Source organism: Ruditapes philippinarum, unplaced genomic scaffold, assembly GCF_026571515.1.
Source record: "Ruditapes philippinarum isolate M1 unplaced genomic scaffold, ASM2657151v2 ctg1095_1_1_1_1, whole genome shotgun sequence".
NCBI classification, from domain to species: Eukaryota; Metazoa; Mollusca; class Bivalvia; order Venerida; family Veneridae; genus Ruditapes; species Ruditapes philippinarum.
The window spans coordinates 31,020-49,769 of NW_026859102.1; the positions used below are offsets into that span (position 1 = coordinate 31,020).

Sequence of the window (18,750 nt, forward strand, 5' to 3'; positions counted from 1 at the left end):
AAGCGTTTTGTTTGAATGCCATTATGTAATTTTATAATAGAACAATGTAATTTTATAACTGAACAACGCAAAAAGGTCACGGTGGCCTTATATCGCCCACCTGCCTATAAAGGCTCCACATGACAAGGGTAGATAGCATTGAATATTGCAAATTAAAAGCAAGTACATTTCATGTACTTGGTCAGAATCTGGGTAACTAATATCAGTACTCAATTCTACGTCTGAAATGGTCATCGATATCCAAATATCTGTAAATGACAAAGATATGGTAATTTAAGCAAAATTCAATAGTGACCTTGAGGTAAAGGTCATTTCAAGGTCAATATTATAGTTGAACTATTCAAGATGTCCGTCCTGTCATAAATGTATGAATGACATCTGATCATTGATAACAAAGAAATAGCCGTTTTATCACAATTCAATAATTTGACTTTAAAATATGTCTTTATTTTTATTATTGAAAGTCAAATAACTCTTGACATTTCAGTCGTTTTAGATCATAAATGAACTTGATCGAGACCTTATTGTTATACATTTTCTGTATAAAAAAATTTAAGAATGGAGAAGAAACGAAAGAACTAACAAGATGAATAGTGCGTTTTTGTTGTTGTTGTTTTTTGTTAGATTTAGCCTAACTTTGTTGACATTTTATGGTCATAGATATTCTGTTGAACATTGTCAAGATTGAAGAAGAAATAAAAGCGTTGGAGTGGTAACAATGTGAAATATAACAGATATTGCAATTCAAGGGCAGATAACTCTGGACATATTGCTTAGGGTATGTGGATGCTAGAGTGGTAACAAGCTAAATTTAGACGGACAGACAAACAGGCGCATACTCAGGTGAGCTAAAATTAACACACAATAACACCTGATAATAACTGGTCAAAATTAACGAAAATTATATAAACTTTAAAATATGGACGTTATGCGGCAGGACCATGCCTTTTTGTCGCAAAATGTACGTCAGAAAAATGTGGACGATATGCGCCGCAAAACGTCCATATACGTACGTTTTGCGTTACGGACGTTTTGCGGTGTAACAGTGCTGCAATGATACAAATTCTTTTTTTGGTGATTTATTTTGTGAAAGTTCTTCACTTACTAATCAAGACCATTTAAATCCCTATTGATTCAGGGCACATGTTTTGTGTCTATTTAATACCTTGAGTTTTGTTTACCATTGGCTTTGACTACACTATATTATTTAAAACATAATGAACATAAATTTTCTCTGACCCCAAAGTGCGGTCGTTTGCCTGATGTTGAAAAATGCATATGTACCTGTTTAACGCACTTTGGGGTCGAAATTGGACCCCAAAGTGCGTAACGCACTATGGGGTCCGACCCCAAAGTGCGTAACGCACTTTGGGGTTCAACCCCAAAGTGCGTTTGACCCCATAGTGCGGTGTTACAATGCCCCAAGGTCATATTAAAATCGATTTCACACGCGACGTGTCATTCTTGATTTATCTATGACAAAATACAATAAACAGTCAAAAATATGTTATTAAAATGCTGACCATATTGTAGAATCTGCTGAAAAGTTAGATATATAGAGAAAAATATATTTAAATGCTACGAAATAGTTACTCATTATGCAAATTTAATATATTTTATAAAATTTTGTCGACATTTAATTAAGTAAAAACACTGCTGACCAATTTAATGTTAATTCAAATTGATTTAAGCCGTAAAACTCTCTTATTCTATATGGTCAGCAAATTTAACGCTCTTTACATTCAGGCGAGAAAATGCTGACCAGTTAAACATATAGTAGAATCTGCTGACCAGTTAGATATATAGGGAAACTGCTGACCAGTTAGATATATAGAGAAAAATATATTTTGCCGTGAAATTGTAATTCATTTTATAATGTATGCAAATTCATATATATTTTATAAAATTATGTCGACATTTAATTAAGTAAAAACACTGCTGACCAATTTAATATTATTTCAAATTGATTTAAGCCGTAAAACTCTTCTTATTCTATATGGTCAGCAAATTTAACGCTCTTTACATTCAGGCGAGAAAATGCTGACCAGTTAAACATACAGTAGAATCTGCTGACCAGTTAGATATATAGGGAAACTGCTGACCAGTTAGATATATAGAGAAAAATATATTTTGTCGTGAAATTTTAATTCATTTTATAATGTACGAAATTCAATATATTGTATAAAATTTTGTCGGCATTTAATTAAGTAAAAACACTGCTGACCAATTTAATATTAATTCAAATTGCAATTATTGCTTTTGAAAATACATTTTTTTTCCGTTACAAGATTTTTCTATTGAAATATCACTAACAAGAGATTTTGATAAAACTCATAACATCATAATTCTTTATAAAACATTAATTCAAATTTTTGCATATCTTTAGAGGTATAAAAAGCTGTTTAATATATCCTTTTAAATTCACGGATTTATATTACATGTAGTAATGTAAATCCGTGTTAAAATGTATGATATTATGGTACTTTAAATGTATATATTAATTTAGTTTATAAACATAGTCATATAAATGCAAAAATTAAAAATATAATTAAAAGAATAAAAGTAATTTCCCATCTTTTTATTACCCCCTACGGCGTGTTTATATAACTTCACACCTTCAATGTTTCCCTTCTTTGTGTAACTGGTCAGCATTTTCCGATAATCCTTCTTTATTTAACTGGTCAGCAGTTTCCTATATATTCTATATCGTCAGCTAATTCGTCAGCAGTTTAGTGCGACCCCTTCCATGATCGCACCGTTTGTCGGTGAGTTAGTAAATTCTGACCAAGCACCGGTAGACGCACGACAATGCGATACGATATTATTCCAAATGTCGCTTCGCATTGTCGAGTGTCGCTTCGCGTTGTCGAGTATCGCTTCGCGTTGTCGAGTGTCGCTTCGCATTGTCGAGTGTCCCTTCGCAATGTTGAGCGTCGCGGTGTGAAAATCATAAAAATAACGCGACATTTACTCGACATTTTAAAAATGTCGCTTCGCGATGTCGAGTGTCACTTCGCATTGTCGAGCGTCGTATCGCATTGTCGCGTTGTCGTTTCGCATTGTCGAGTGTCGTGGTATGCACTTCTACCAACCTCGACACTCGACAATGCGAAGTGACAATGCGACAACGCGAAGTGACATCGCGACAACGCGAAGTGACATCGCGACAACGCGAAGCGACGCTCGACAATGCGAAGCGACACTCGACAACGCGAAGCGACATTTCTTAAATGTCGCCCTTTTTTACCGCGACATTTCTAGGCGACAGTGCGACATATCGTTTGACACTGTCGAGCGTCGCTTCGCATTGTCGCATATCGCTTCGCGTTGTCGAGCGTCGCTTCGCATTGTCGCGATGTCACTTCGCATTGTCGTGTGTCTACCCTTAGACGCGACGGACGACATTCTAAATGGCACGATAAGGACACCGTAGTAAACCGTATGTCAAAGTACTACCGACGATGTATTATATAGAAATATACTTAACAAAAATGTGTATGCCGGATCTCGACAACCAGACATTGCAGGAACGGTCTCTTGTTCTTGTTAATAAAGGAGTCTTTTTATGGAATATTGCTTAAACTGTTAAGGTTCATTCATAGTAACATATGATGTGTTAACAGCTGAACTCCTTATCAGTCCCATTGTGTCTTTAGGATAAAATAGGCTTCGGATTAACATTTGACAAGTTCCTTTATAATGCAATCCTTTTACAGACGACAATGTATTCTGAGCAAACCCTTAGACGTTCTACAGAACAAACAAAAGATGGCACCTAACAGTTTCCAAGGATAATATCAAACTCAAAGTGTTATGAACGGGTAACAATTACCAAGAAGCCAGGCTCTGACATATAACGATTGTTAAATACTTGATTACGCATGTATTTTGATAAGCAGTGGTAGGTCATTTCGAAAAAGGCATTCGAAGATTAAGCTCTTAAAACATTGTTTTCTTTAAAAAACATCGCACAAGGTATGCAAATATAACTGTATACTAACTTTAATCTTTGTGGTGCGTATGTTACATCTATAATGCCGTATTGTTCTGAACTGTCAGGGGAATTTTCCCCTGAAATGCTAGAAATATCTTAAAGTAACCTTTGATGTGAAAATGAATACATAGAGTTGCGCATATTAGGGTGAAAGAGAACGGTGTCCTTAATTTTTAAATCAGAAACGTTAAATTAGTCAAAAGTTAAAACTATATTATATTATAAGGTATAATACCCCTAATGGGTACTAAAATGAACTGTAAAAACTGACAACGTAGGACTGTTATATGCCTTAAAAGGCACCTCTATACAAACTTTAAACAAAATTTACAGTGTGGTTTATGAGTAATGCATATTTTCTAATCCAAGCTTTGCTCTTACAGGGGCTCTATTTCAGAAATGAGGAAACTCTTAATAATCTATAATATTATCCATATGAAAAATGTTTTCCCACTAGTATTTGATAAGAAACAAATAGTAACATTCAGCTTACAATCAAGATAAGCAAAACGATTGTTTCTACTCAAAATTTATGAAATACGTATGAAAATGATACACTACCCCAACTATTTTAACACTTGTTTGATCATTTTCTTAGAGAGCCTAATTTAAAAAAAAACCATAAAGTTAACCAAAATGAGTGCCTGTTTTCAAAGTTTCCCTACATTTTCTCAAAAAATATATTGGTTGATCTTGTAAAATATTAAATACTTTTATCGTTTATTTTAGTTGTATGACACTTTGAAAATATCAGGTACCATATTTGTTATTATAAAATATTATTGTAAAGTTTCACGACACTAGATCATATACTTTTTGAGATATGTGCCACACAAGTTAAAAATTGTAAATCAAGTCAAGGGCAATAAAACTACTAAATAAATCCACATGAAAATACCCAGGTGCATAACTACACATGCTGATCAACATTCCTGTAAAGTTTCATAACACTAGGCCAAATACTTTTTGTAATACCGATGCGTTTTGTCCGAATGCGAAACATAGAGCAGGATCGCTTTAGAATTTTGATAAACTAGATAAATTGTGTTTGTGTACCAAAGACGATATTAAGGGCAAATTTTATTGTATGGTATATTACTTACGAAAATATATATTCCGTCCTGTTTCAGAAATTTACCTAATATGTTTATTTAAAAACTAATATCAGTCTTAGGCAGCACACCACACTAATAGAAGCCACAGCTTCGAATGGTCAGGGAAGATTTCTTGGGTATAGTGACTATTGTGGGTTTTAAAGTTTTTGGGTTTTTTTAGGTTGTCTTTAAAGTGCATTTTCAGCATGAAATTTGTTTTTGTGACATCTAATATGATCATTGGAAAATTCAAAAACATGGTTAGAAATTACATGCTGTTGCATGTAATAATAAATGTCAAGGTCGCCATGTTTTGTACACGTTGCTTTTAAACAGCATGCTCGGTGAAAACAAGTAATTTTACAGGGGTTACAAACTTTCAGCAATAGCAAAACGTCTACAAGGCTAAGCACCAATTTTTTTGTGATAGTTTGCATGTATAGGGAGTTGCTAAAGTAGTGACAGAGTTTCTGTAGCCCGTATATTTGCGGGTATTTTTTGCCAGAGGGACAAAATATGTTGTTTTGGGTCTCAGACCACTGTAGATTTTTGGCTTTTACGAAATGAATTGGATTTTTTTAACCGCCTTTTTTAACTGTTGCACATGGGATGATTTCATTATAGATTTGCAATGTTATGAAATAATTATATGTTCTTGACAAAATGTGTTTTCTTTTTTTAGGTTGTGTAGTTTGGGATCATATTTATCCGACATATTGCTTGTAGGACATTTACGGCAGAAACTTGAAATTTAGAGTGGGTTGCAACCTTAGCGGTATTTATCGGCTATTCAACACCGGCTTGGAGTTTTGATGCGTATGAATTGACCACAAAGGCCGTAGGCATTTGTGGGTAATGTTTTCTCATCAAAACGACAATACCGGTGTTAAATAGCCATTAAACTACGTTAAGACCGATATTATTTCGATTCTAACAAGATAAAATAAGGGCGATCACTAATTTTTTTTTTTCAAGCGGAAATAATTTCCGGTGCCGATTTTGGTATAACGCTGTTCGTTTTTCGCACCCTACTATTGCTTGTGAATGAGTAAAAACAGTAAACTGTTAATACATTGAATAGACATAAAATAGTGAACAAAATTGTTCGTATCATGCGAGTGACACAATATACTTTTCAACATATGGTAAATTATTGATGCATGGGACATGAATATATATTAGTGTTGAAAATTTGTCCTATGGTATATTAGGTATACTTTGTAGAAGGTATTCCTTTATTGTTCTTCAGTGTTACAAATTGACGATAAAATTTAATTTTATTTCTTAGCCAAGTGCTACAAAAAAGAAGACAAAATATATATTATGATTACATTTTTAATCGCTCCTACACATTTAAGGCTGAAAAGATGTTATCAAACGTTGTAAACATAGCCCCGATATAACAAATTCTTTATTTGTTTTACATACCTAATATGTACAGACAATTACATTTGGTAGATAATCCTGCAGAAGCCAATGTGTAAACTCCAGCATTGCTTTGTTGAACATTAGCCAGTGTAACAACAACATTTCCTGCAGTATCTCCTGTTATACTGACACCTGGTAACGCATCAGTTGTTGAGGTCTTGTCTGGATTGTATGTTATACGAGCCTTGATACTATCATCATAAAAATTTATATCAAATAGTCTAGGTGAATTTAGATTTGAAAAGTCAGCAGAAAACCGAAGAACAACATCAGAGTTTTCACGACTGTACACTTTTCTGATTGGTGATGCACATGGCCATGATTTAACTATAAATAATAAAATTCAAAATTAAGACTGGTTAAAATCTTATCATTACCTTGAAAGAATAAGCATTCATCATACATATTTTACTTAAAGGGACTCCACTGAGGTTTGAAAGCCTAAAATCATAACATTTGAATTTTTTACATAAATGAGCTGGGGCACGTTAAACAGAAATATATGCAAAGATAGTTAAGAAATATATTTTATACCCTGATTTGGGTGAAAAGTGTTTAAACGCTTTTCATTTTGGTCATTTTTTACAATTTGATTAATTATTCAGGAAAAACGAAGTGCGCGAATGATCTGAAAATTTGCACAAAGTTTAGTGGTCTACACCTACATTAAATTGTACATTTATCTGGAAAAAATATTTTCAGTCCCATCATGTCAAAAAACCTCAGTGGAGTCCCTTTAAAATACAGCTGTTTTAGATGTTGACATACATGTTCATACAACGTTTATCCTCAGCGAACGGTGTATATTTCGCCGTTCGTAAAGAGGTATTCATTGAATAAAGCTGAAAATCAACAAAATAATTTAAATTGTACTGACCTAAAAAAGTGCAATGTAAATAACTCTGGTCAGGTGAATGATTTGGTTTTCGAATAATTGTTTGTTGTATGATCAACAAGGAATTTTCAATAATTTTACTTTAATTTAAAATGCAATGAGAGGTATTTTCATTGCTATTTTTAGGTTGATAAGTACAGAGCGATATTTTATAACCACCACTTCCCCATAAGTGCATTGTATAATTGTTTATTACATGATATTACGTAGTCTGACCATGTCTCGTACTACTGCCAAAGAATAACATTATTTTCCTTTAAGTTATAATTTTGTATTAAAGTTATATAGTTATAGTTATTTTACACATGGATTAAAGAGTCTTTAGGAATCGGTTAATTTAAATCTTATTATACCTGTATATGACACAGTGACCTAGCTATCCCGAACACCCGCTAGTCATACCTTAATATTGTGGACTATGAAGTAGATCATGCAAGGGAGACAACAAGGTATATTGAATTTGAGAAAAGACTTGTATGATTTGTATCCCTTTTATCAGTACTTAAATGAATTATTCATTTTATACATCTACAAGTGTAGATAATCAAATTTACATCTGGAAAATGTAATCCTTTTAGAGTATAGATCGAAAACTTTATTCAAATATTACTGTTCTGTTTTCATCACAAGTCATATAACAGCAGGTTACGAGCAGGTTTTTGTTGTTGTTTTTTTTATAACTTATTTGTTGTACATAATTCAACACACATGATCAAGTTAATGATTTAACGTAGAGAGATTCTCAGTGTGTTTGTGGACAGAAGTATGCAAACCGGGTCCCTAGTAAATCCAAGTAATCTTCATAAGTCAATTAAAGATTAGAATGCACGTCTAATTTCATACGTAAATGTGCTTGCCTTACTATAAACTAGCCAAGATGTTGTGATATTTTAAAGTTCAATCATGTCAGAAATGTTTCTTATGAGTAAATACATGTTTATGAAGATATTCAAATGGATAAAATATTTTGTATGGTGTAAAACATCTCCTACTGCCCGAACTGTTGAAAATAATGTTTCGTTAATATTTTTTAATTGTTGCCATTCAAACAGTAGATCTGTGACTTGAGTCATACTTCACTTTACATTGGGACCACGCCCACGCTGGTAAATCTGTTTTCATATAATAGGACTTTGCCACCAGGACAAGCCTTATAACATTTTTTAAATTTGTGTGACTATAGTATTGGAGGGCTCAGCCCTACTGATGATTTTTGTTAGCAGTCAACCTTATGTGGGCTGCATACCATATTATGATGACCTGTCTGTCTGTTGTCGAGTACTCATTGTATAATATTATAATTTCTTGTAATTTCTTTGGTATCGACTGACTACCGATGAATTTCAGTGAGACCAAAAATAAAAGAAAAAACGTTAACATGATTGTTTTCATTTATTCAGCACTTTGCTTTTCTTATGGCTCTTTTGTAAATGCGTATGACTCGTTGGATATCCTATGAATTTTCCAAAATTTGATTGATGGAATTACTACAGCGGAAGTTTCTTTGTCCGAGTCTAGGTCCTTAGAGCAATTCGTTTATATTGTACTTATATCAAATTTCCCCGTCCCGTGTTCATACTTGACATTTACTTCGTAAAATTAGCGGACTATCTGCAATGTGTTCCCAAGTCCCCAAGCTAATGATTAGTTCACACATTTGAAGAAGGGGCTTTTCTTATAACTCTAAAGTTATAATGGGTAACTTAGCTATTATAATAAGCCAGATACATATTTGTTGTTCTTCTCGGAACGGAGACATCAATATGTGTTGGTTTTGTCCCTCTCAAACTGTCTCTATTTTAATACAATGTATAACAGTTTTTTCAGCTTAAATGTTCTTCAAAATATTAATATAAACCACAATTTAAATATATATCATAGCAGTGAGCATTTTTTATTTCAGCTCACCGTCTTTTCAAAAGAAATACTACATCTTACAGATGTACAAATCATCACAAATAACTTATCAATGCACAGTAATACATAAAGTGCCACCGTCGCTACGCCCGTCGCTACCACAATCATTTATATCATAATATTTCCAAAATGATAGTAAACTTTATTTATCAACATGTAACACAAGATTTGATACAAAGCGTATTAGATGACATTCATGCATATATAAGCAAATAGACGAACGTTTATTATACATGTATAGAACAGTCCAAAGGACTTACCAGAAATGATAGTTCCCATTATAGTTAAAGCAGATATCAACATTTTGAACGCTTTTTTACTGTTTAATTCAAACATGTCTAACGCAAGAATGAAGTGAGTATATCATCACTATCATAACATTTTACTTCGCGAATGAGGAAGTACTAGACCGGATATGTTTTATGATTTACGGATATAATGTAAGCACGTTTTTATCAGTAGTGTAACTCCTTATCGATACTATTAACATTTAAACATTTATTAACAGTGTCCCCTTTCCTTAGTCACATGATCAAATGTGTACAATTGCAATCCTCTTGAATTTCATTCAGTGCCACTTGGGAAAAGGTTGATATTCATAACATTTGAAGGCAAAGTCTGAAAGTCAAAAAATATGTAATGAGAAAGCCGAGTAAATGTAAATTAATTTATCTTTAGTTATAAAGTACAAATAGCAGATGTTGTAAATATTAATGTTAACACCAAATACATATGTTCATATAAACACTAAAACAAACATTGTTCAAAACAGAAAGAAATAAACACAAGTATTTTCCTTAAAATAATATGATCATTCAACATGTTAAGCATTTTCGCATTTTACTTTTGAACCACCACATTTTCTCTTTTATTTGTTTTTATTTGGTTTTACATCACACCGACACAGTATAGGTCATATGGTGATGTTACAGCTTTACTGGGTGGGTTACTACTCTTCCGTGCATTATTTCAGGAACAAACCCATACGCCGAAGTAGAACCAATAACATTCCATAAGCTAGCTTGAAATAGCTTCCCTTACATGAGAGAAATTCAAAGTCCCTGTCGGGACTCGAACCCACAGCGGTAAGGGGGCAAGTGGTTTGAAGACAACAACATTAACCACTCGGCCACGGACACTCATACCACATTCTCTTGTTACAGAGGAAATTATCTGAGAGGACATCTTACTTCAAAAAAAAAATTAACGACATACCTGCTTCACTTTTACCTCCCCAGTTCCCACAGTACAAATGACCTGCTGGTAAAAACCTCCTTTAAATTTGCTGGTATATCATTTCCCCCACCATTCTTGAAAAGAAGTTGCCGTCACATATGTAGGACCTTGCATTGTACACAACACATTCTTTTACCTGTTGTTTAAAATTCAAAAGTTAAATATCATTATCATTATGCAAAGAATTTTTTAAATTTGTAAGAGAATTGTTCACCTTGAACTTCAAAATGCAGATGTATATGTAGGTCACATTAGGTCTAAAAACATTAGGGATAATGGGGCTTTGACGACTTTTTATCTTTTTAATGGTCTCTGTAAGTAATAGTGCAATGCCAATCATGCATCATTTAATTTGGACCAAATATGAATGCAATGAGTATTGAATATAATACTTATATTGAGTGTTTGAGTAATGAGCAACAGTATTTGCACAACAATGCCAGTAAATTGTTCATACAAGTTAACTGATTTTTCCAAAAATGACAAGCTATAGATATGCAGAACATACCATATAAGTGTATATATAATTAGTTATAAAGATCGTTGACAGGTTATATGGCCCTATATAAACGGCTATTTGTAAAATAACCCAAGCCGTTAGGCGAGGGTTATATAGCAAACAGCCGTTTATAAACGGCCATATAACCTGTCAACAATCTTTATAACAAATTTATATTACAGCTAGTCCAACTAATTAGACTTGTCAAAGAGACACCGAGATAATTTTGGACGGGCGCTGTCTTATTTCCAAGTCGTAACGGTTTGACAGTAAGAAAAAAAAAGTCCGTAAAATGGGTCAAACCGTTCATGCCGAATTAATTAGGCTATATTACAGCAAGCATCATGTTTAAAGAAAAAAATAAAGTAAGATTTCTGCAAGAATCAACAGCAGCCGTGTATATAAAACTATATAAACGTCACGATTATCCAAAGAAAAATGACGTTATAAACGTGCAGTATTGTAAGTATACATATAAGATGCATATATGGCATGAAGGACCAGAACCAGGGTTTCAGGTTCGATTTCATGTGTACCGAAATTCATTATCATATCTTTTACAACCAAGGCAGCATCTATTATAGTCATTCAATAGATTTACAGACAGTTCACCACTCTGACACTTCATCCTAAGCCATTTTTTGCAGACACCCCAACCTTTTTTGTTGGAATTTAATACATACACCATGGAGCAGCACTACCAAATCACAAATGAACTAGTTATTTAGTTTGCTCATTGCTAGGCCTAATATAATATGACCTACATGTAATATTCTCACAGATAACGCAATTGTATTTTGTCTGGGACTAAAAATACAGTTAAGTTCCAGATTTTTTATAAAACTTCAAAATAATCGTCGTACCCAATCCCACTACTTTGGTTCATTTTTAATTAAATTAAAAGCAAATTACAAATAAGAGAAATTAATGGATACTCACTTCCCCATGTGTGGTTATTTTTAGAAAAAAAAAACTTCTCTCTTCCTAATGTGTAATAATTAAGAAACTTCTGAACTAGAATGTTTTTAACAATTCCCTAACACTTGTTGTTGTTGTTGTTATTTATAAAATGTAAAAACTTCTGGAAGGAGGTGACCATTTGCCATTGAAACCAAATGGAAACATTTTACAAATCCCGCCTCTTTGGAATAAGATATTAATGAAGCCTAACGACGGAAAATTTGTTCAATTCAGTTCAATTCCTGGTCACTTCACCGGTATTGTATCTATTTTTAGTAACTTTCCGGCCGAATGAAAACTTTCATTCGGCCAGAAAGTTACTAAAAATAGATACAATACCGGCGTAAAAAAATCCGATGAAGTGCATATTAGAACAGAACAGAACAGTTTTCCGTCAGAAGCAAAGAGTGATTCGGCGTAGTGGTTTAATCGATTTTACGGTAGTTTATCTTATGGCGGATTTTCTAAGGGCGGTATAGCGGAGTAAGTGGTTTACTTTACATTGTAACGGCGGGTCAATTCGGCGTTAATTAATTGAAAATTAACAGCGGATTATGGATATATCTAACGGCGGGGCGGGTATTTATAACGCCGGGGCGGGTATTTAAACGACAGATTTTCTGTCAGTTTCATTTTAACAGCGGAATCTTTCGGCCGGACAAGTATACCGGCGAAATAGATAGCTTATGGCGGAGCGGGTATTTCTAACGGCGGATTTCCGTCATTAGAAATTTACATTGAATTATATAGTAACGGCGGAAGGGTCTCATACCGCTTTCCATAAACATCACCTTTTATTTCATTCACATTTTACTATTTTCACATATGCCTTTTGCCGATCGACACAAATGATTTTATTATCCACGATGGCGGTCAATTTAAAACTTCAACATCAATATTCATAACGCAACAGGCGAAATAATCAACAAAATTATCGCCAAATTGGTTCCCAGCTTTGCCGTTTTCAAATGAGCAGCACTAAGAACCCGTCTGTCTATAATCAAAGGCATTCGGTAATATGTTGATTCTTTCATCATTCCTGATAAAACACTATTGCACTTTTAATCAATATTACAAGTGGTGGATATTTGTATATGTACACGTAACAGCGCAATGTGCAACTCCCTGAACAGATAATTTATGAACCCTGTACGAGGTTAAGCCTGTACACAATAGAGAACTCCTGTAATGTTATGTATTTTGCCATAAACACAAAATGTTGAGAACAGAGGCTGGATTTCATCAGGTAATCAATAACTGACAAGATTATGTTGTTTTTTTTTTTGTTATCTTTTCTTTTTTATTGAATCATATTTATTCGTATATAATATTATGAATGCATTGCCTTGAATAAAAATTCTAGTGTAATATTTTTGAGAAGCTAAGAATTACATTTATCACAACACACATTCTTTCCAAACACTGTTTTATGAACTTTTTAATAGTAACTTGATATAAAACCTGTTTGATTAAAACAAATTGAAAAAAAAGCAGAACAGTAGATTTGTTTAACACACGAATTAATAAAAGGGGAATTTCAAACATGTAATGCTTTCAATAACATACCTGTTTCATTTTGGTATTAAATTGTTATAAGTATAAAATGACGTTTATCAAACTGATACGTTCATTGTTGAGAGTATACTAGTGTAAACTAGTTGCATAAACAGCGCCCAAAACGTTAGACAAAATTGATGTGTGACATTTAATTGTCTATTATTACATTCTATTTTTATAATCAAAATATTGACTAAGATATTTATTCCAAAGAATAAATAAATGCATGTGTTTAAAATTAATGTGAAATTGAACATAGACATGTGGGAAAATTAAAGTGCCGTAAATAACAAAAACAAAAAAAATTTTTTCTTTTCGTGTAAATTTTTTTTATAATATGAAAATTTTGGGTTTTTAATTTAAATCTAAAAAACCGCCAAAAAAACAAGAAAAAATGCAGTAATTAAAATTAAAAGCAGACTAAATTTGTTGATGGGCCCTTCCCTCAGTTTTTAAAAAAATAATAAAAAAACTGGGAAAGGAAAGTAAAAAACGGAAAGTATGATACATGTAATAATTAGAAACAAATATTTATAATATAAATAGTAGGTACAAGAATGGAAATAAAAATGGATCAATAGTGACTCAGAGTTTAGATGTCTTTAAGACAATATGAATAAATATAATAGACAAACATTCTAATAAAAATGTAACATATTTAATTTCTATGCGGGTTTGACTTTACAAGGTTCGATTGTAGCCGACAAATTGCCTAACACATTATTAGTCTTTAAAGGTAAATAGAGACATTATGACGACATCGATATTGTAAAGCGAAATATAAACCACAACATTTTTTAACGCACATAGTAGAGCCAAGAATCTTCCATAATGTATTTACTATGTTTAGTAGAACCTCTAAACGCATAACAGCCTTTGAAATGAAGCCGGTGAGCGGCGTCGTCTCTAATGGAATGCTTTTTATTTTGGCCTATGAAAGGAGCTGTTATTATTAGCAGTTAATGTTAAGTTGTGTTAATTAGTTTTATTTTGATTCGTAAAAATCAAGTAAACAAATAGGTTGTTATATTTGTATTTAATAACTTCATGTAAAAGGCATATTCATTGTGATATTATTTTCACGAAATTGCAGGCTCAGTTTAACAGCTTGTCCCTTAGCTTTATTGGCAATACTAAAACCCGGATTTTGAATATCGTTGTGGTCTACATTGATGCCGTATTCTTTTTCATTCAAAATTTTCCTACAAGAAGAACGTTCTCCTGCAAATGAGTATTAGGATAGGTAATGGAACTGTTGTAAACGATTATCCTATTGATTTTATCCATATTACGTTTATCTATTGCACAGAATGAGTGTTTTTACAAAGTGTACCAGTATCCGGATGTTGAAAACTATCCGATTTTCTGCAATTACTGCTGTCACATGGTCATCTACCTTTTTATGAATACTTTACCATTACTTTGCATGGCTTAATAAAACTTAGCCTGCAACATTTCATAATTTTGCTGTTTAGGCTGTTCTTTTGGGTTTCAGGTTTTCTCTATTTTAAGGGGAAGTTACTCGTGTTTACAAACTTATTTGTTCTTTTCTGTCTATCTTAGGTATAACTTACTATTTTTGTTGTTTAAAATTTACCAGTTGTAAGGTCATCAAAAGCATAGAGAACCTGAGGAGTGAATATTGATAGATTTTTTTTACTGGCTTTATATACCTTAGACTGGATTTTTCTAGTTTGTTCAGTTAGTACATACCTACATGTATTCTGCTACATGAACCTTCTAATCACTATGTGAAACTAATTATTATTTTCTTTGTGTTTGTATATAAATTGTTAATAAAAGAACCTTTGGTAAAAATGAAAGGTAGAAAATAAAAGCTATGCATATAGGTGCTGATATCCATTACATTATTTCTAATGTTAATGTTAATGTTAGGATTTCATATATATGTGATAGAAACTGGAAATTATTTATGTTATGTGCATACATGTATATCTTAGTATATTGATTTGATGAGACTTATAATATTTCTGTATTTAAAGAGTTACAGTTATGACATTATTATTAAAGGGATGAGACGTTCAAAGTTAAAGTTATAAATGATAAAAATACATGTATTGATTGAAAATGTCCAAGCGATATAATTAATAAAGTCTCAAAAAATCATATTCTGAATAGTTATTCTAATTTTTTTTCTAACATTTGCATAGTTTGAAAAGAACAGCTTCTGTCTTATATATTTGTAATGGAGGGACACCGGTCTCAACCTCCAGGTCTCCAGAGACAACCCAACAGACTTTTCATAGAGTAGATTGTTACTTGCCCTTGAATAAATTTGAAGACTAAATTTTAAAGAGGGTGATATGTGCCACATGAAAACCAACAAAGTACAAAAAGTAACCGGGCGCCAGATAAAACATGACAATACAATCTACCACTAAGTGGTTCGTTTGTTGCATTTTCATGTTTTCGCCCTGTGACCCTGATGCAAAATACAAATCAGCCATCATAAAATTTCTTATCATAGAAAAAAGGTTAGTTTTTTATCTGTACAAAAAAAGATATTGTACATGTATTAGTACAGTTATGTTCACTTTCAAATTGACCTGTTATAAATAATGGCACAACCAATAACTGTCTAAGCCCTTTTTTGGTAAAAATAATTATACAATATATAAATTGTTATTTTGATTAAGACTTATATAATGAGTATGTAAGGTTTTTTTTTCAAATTTATTTAATTAAGAAATAATCTACCTGTTAACTAAAAGTATTTGTCACTGTTTAGAACTGTTCACTAGGGGAGAAAATGTGATAGCTTAATCGCTACAGCCCCGGTATATTATTATGTGGGTCACATGTTCGAGTTCTGGTCAAGCTGAAAGGTTTTCTCATCCTGTGACTGCATATAACCCTACGTTTAATTCACTATGCTCTGTAAACATCAGAAATTCAAGGACAAATCAATATAGTGGGGAAATATGTTGTGGTTTAGAACTGTTTCATTATTAAAGAGAAAATGTGTAGGCGGCAGGATAGCTCATGTAGTATTCTGACAGTCATGGGTTCGAGTCATGGTCAGGCAGTTTCAGTCAGGGTTTAGAAGTGGTTTTTCAACTGACACATGTTTGATTCATTTAACAGATTGTATTAAATTTGAAATGGACATAGGCAGTATTGCATGATACTTTTAGATCTATAAAAGGCATTTGATACAGTTGATCACACTATACTGCACATGAAGAAGTTCTTCTTCTTCTTCATGAAACTTCAAGCATCTGCCATAGGTAATGACATTCTTACATGGTTCAGGTCTTATCTATGATAGACAGCAGCTGGTGGGTGCGGCTGGTACTCATTCTACTACTGCTCCGAGTACCTATGGTGTCCCCCTGAGGTTCATTTTAGGTCCTCTTTTATGTCTATTATGTCAATGACATGTCTGAAACACTAAGCAATAAGCTTTTATGATATGCTGATGACTCAGGTATCCTTGTATCTGGTTAAATAAATCTGAAGAAATTCTCTCTTATGGCATGAGTCTTATAAGATTGGTTAATTGACTATAAATTGTCTTTCCATCTTGGCAAGACAGAGTCTATTCTTTCTGGTTTAAGTTTCAGCTTAAACTGGGCCTAGCCTCCAGGTCACATGTAATTGTACTGCTAAAAAGTACACATCTTTTGTTAAGTATTTAGGTGCAAAACTTGATCAAATTATTTTGCGTCGCCTTTGATGCTTTGCATCAATGCTTTTCTTGTTTAACAGTTGTAACAATATCGTAATCTTACATTGCGGACAAAGAAATAACTTAGATAATTGAATGGGATAAGGCCGTGACTTTATTAAGCATTTAGTGCAACTAAATGTCAATGAAAACAAAATATGAAATAATGTTATGAATAACAAATGAAAGACAACTCCTAGCAAAAATGCTTGGATAGCTTCAGATTAACGCAATGAGGCTGAAACTATGATAATAAGCTCCGAATATTCTTAATTATGTTACAATACGGTCTGGGAAATGGAGTCATATGGCATGGAAAATCCATAAGCAAATAACATTTTCAGAGCTAAAAAGAAACGAGGCGAAGGAGTATTCTAAGAGATCTTCGTATACAATAGGATGATGTCAACGGACAAGATTCATTGCACCGAAATGCACGTGCATTGAGTGCATATCAATGCACATGATAGATAATTGCACAAAATCGACAACAAATTATCATGATGCCTTTTGTGTACATACATGAATTTAAAGTCTATCGAAAAAACGTATTAAGCAAGCAAAAACATAAAAATACAATCACAGATGCAGGGGTTCTTTGAGGCAATTCAGCTATTTTAAGTAAGGTAACCATCCATTACAATGTCTGAACTAAGCGACAGGAAACAGGGGGCTAACATGTCTATTTGAACATACCCTTTTTGTTAGAGCTTTGTAGCAAAGGCATTATTGAATATAGTTTTCTTATTTTAATTTTATATATATTTTTATTTTATTTTATTTGTTATGTACGGCCCTACACGTACATATATTTGTGCAGCTTTCGACCGCTAATAGCCATTTGGCCGATTAGCTAAAATATCCCTGTTCATATAAGACACAGTCATTTCAAGGACATATTGAACGGCCGGCCTCAAGATCTAGGCCCCCTCTAACGGTTAAAAGGTGCCCACCCAATAACACAAATGATAAGAGATGGCCAACTGAGCGCGAGGACGCTGATACAGAAGACCAACCTAGGGAAATGTGAGCGTTATATGTATGTTTCGGATGCCATGGCTAAAATGATTAAAGCTCGCCCATGTACAAACGTAAAAATTGTCAAGCATCTACCAATAAGTAAATAAATAAATGGCTTTCTAAATAACATCGGTCATTTAAAGGCACGTTAGGTGATTGTGTACAAAAATAATTGTGTAACAAATATTACACGATCTTACAGATGAAGCCAAATCATACTTTCGTCATTATCACACAAACAAAGAAACTGTTTTTATAATATACAAGTCCATATCGAAACTTATACAATTCATTTATCACAAGGTTAAATTTCTACAAAGGAAAATTGTGTGCCCAATAAAGATTCTAACATGCGAAATTTAGCAATCTGCAAACTGTGGTCGACTCGCAGCATTTGAAAAATAGGAAACCTGCATCTGTTTTACAATGTCATACCACCCAATGTAGGATCGCATCCTTGTA

General features: G+C 33.1%; 1 protein-coding gene across 1 annotated transcript in view; it reads right to left on the reverse strand.

Moving 5' to 3' along the window:
* The window catches only part of LOC132755238 (carcinoembryonic antigen-related cell adhesion molecule 5-like), a 40,296-nt gene extending 30,582 nt beyond the window's left edge, over nt 1–9,714 (reverse strand). The window contains exons 1-2 of the mRNA XM_060746058.1: nt 9,589–9,714; nt 6,517–6,843 (exon numbers count right to left, since the gene is read on the reverse strand). Coding sequence (XP_060602041.1) covers nt 6,517–6,843; nt 9,589–9,664 — 403 coding nt within the window. The 5' untranslated portion in view covers nt 9,665–9,714. The remainder of the gene's footprint in view (nt 1–6,516; nt 6,844–9,588) is intronic.
* Between the last annotated feature and the right edge of the window lie 9,036 nt (nt 9,715–18,750).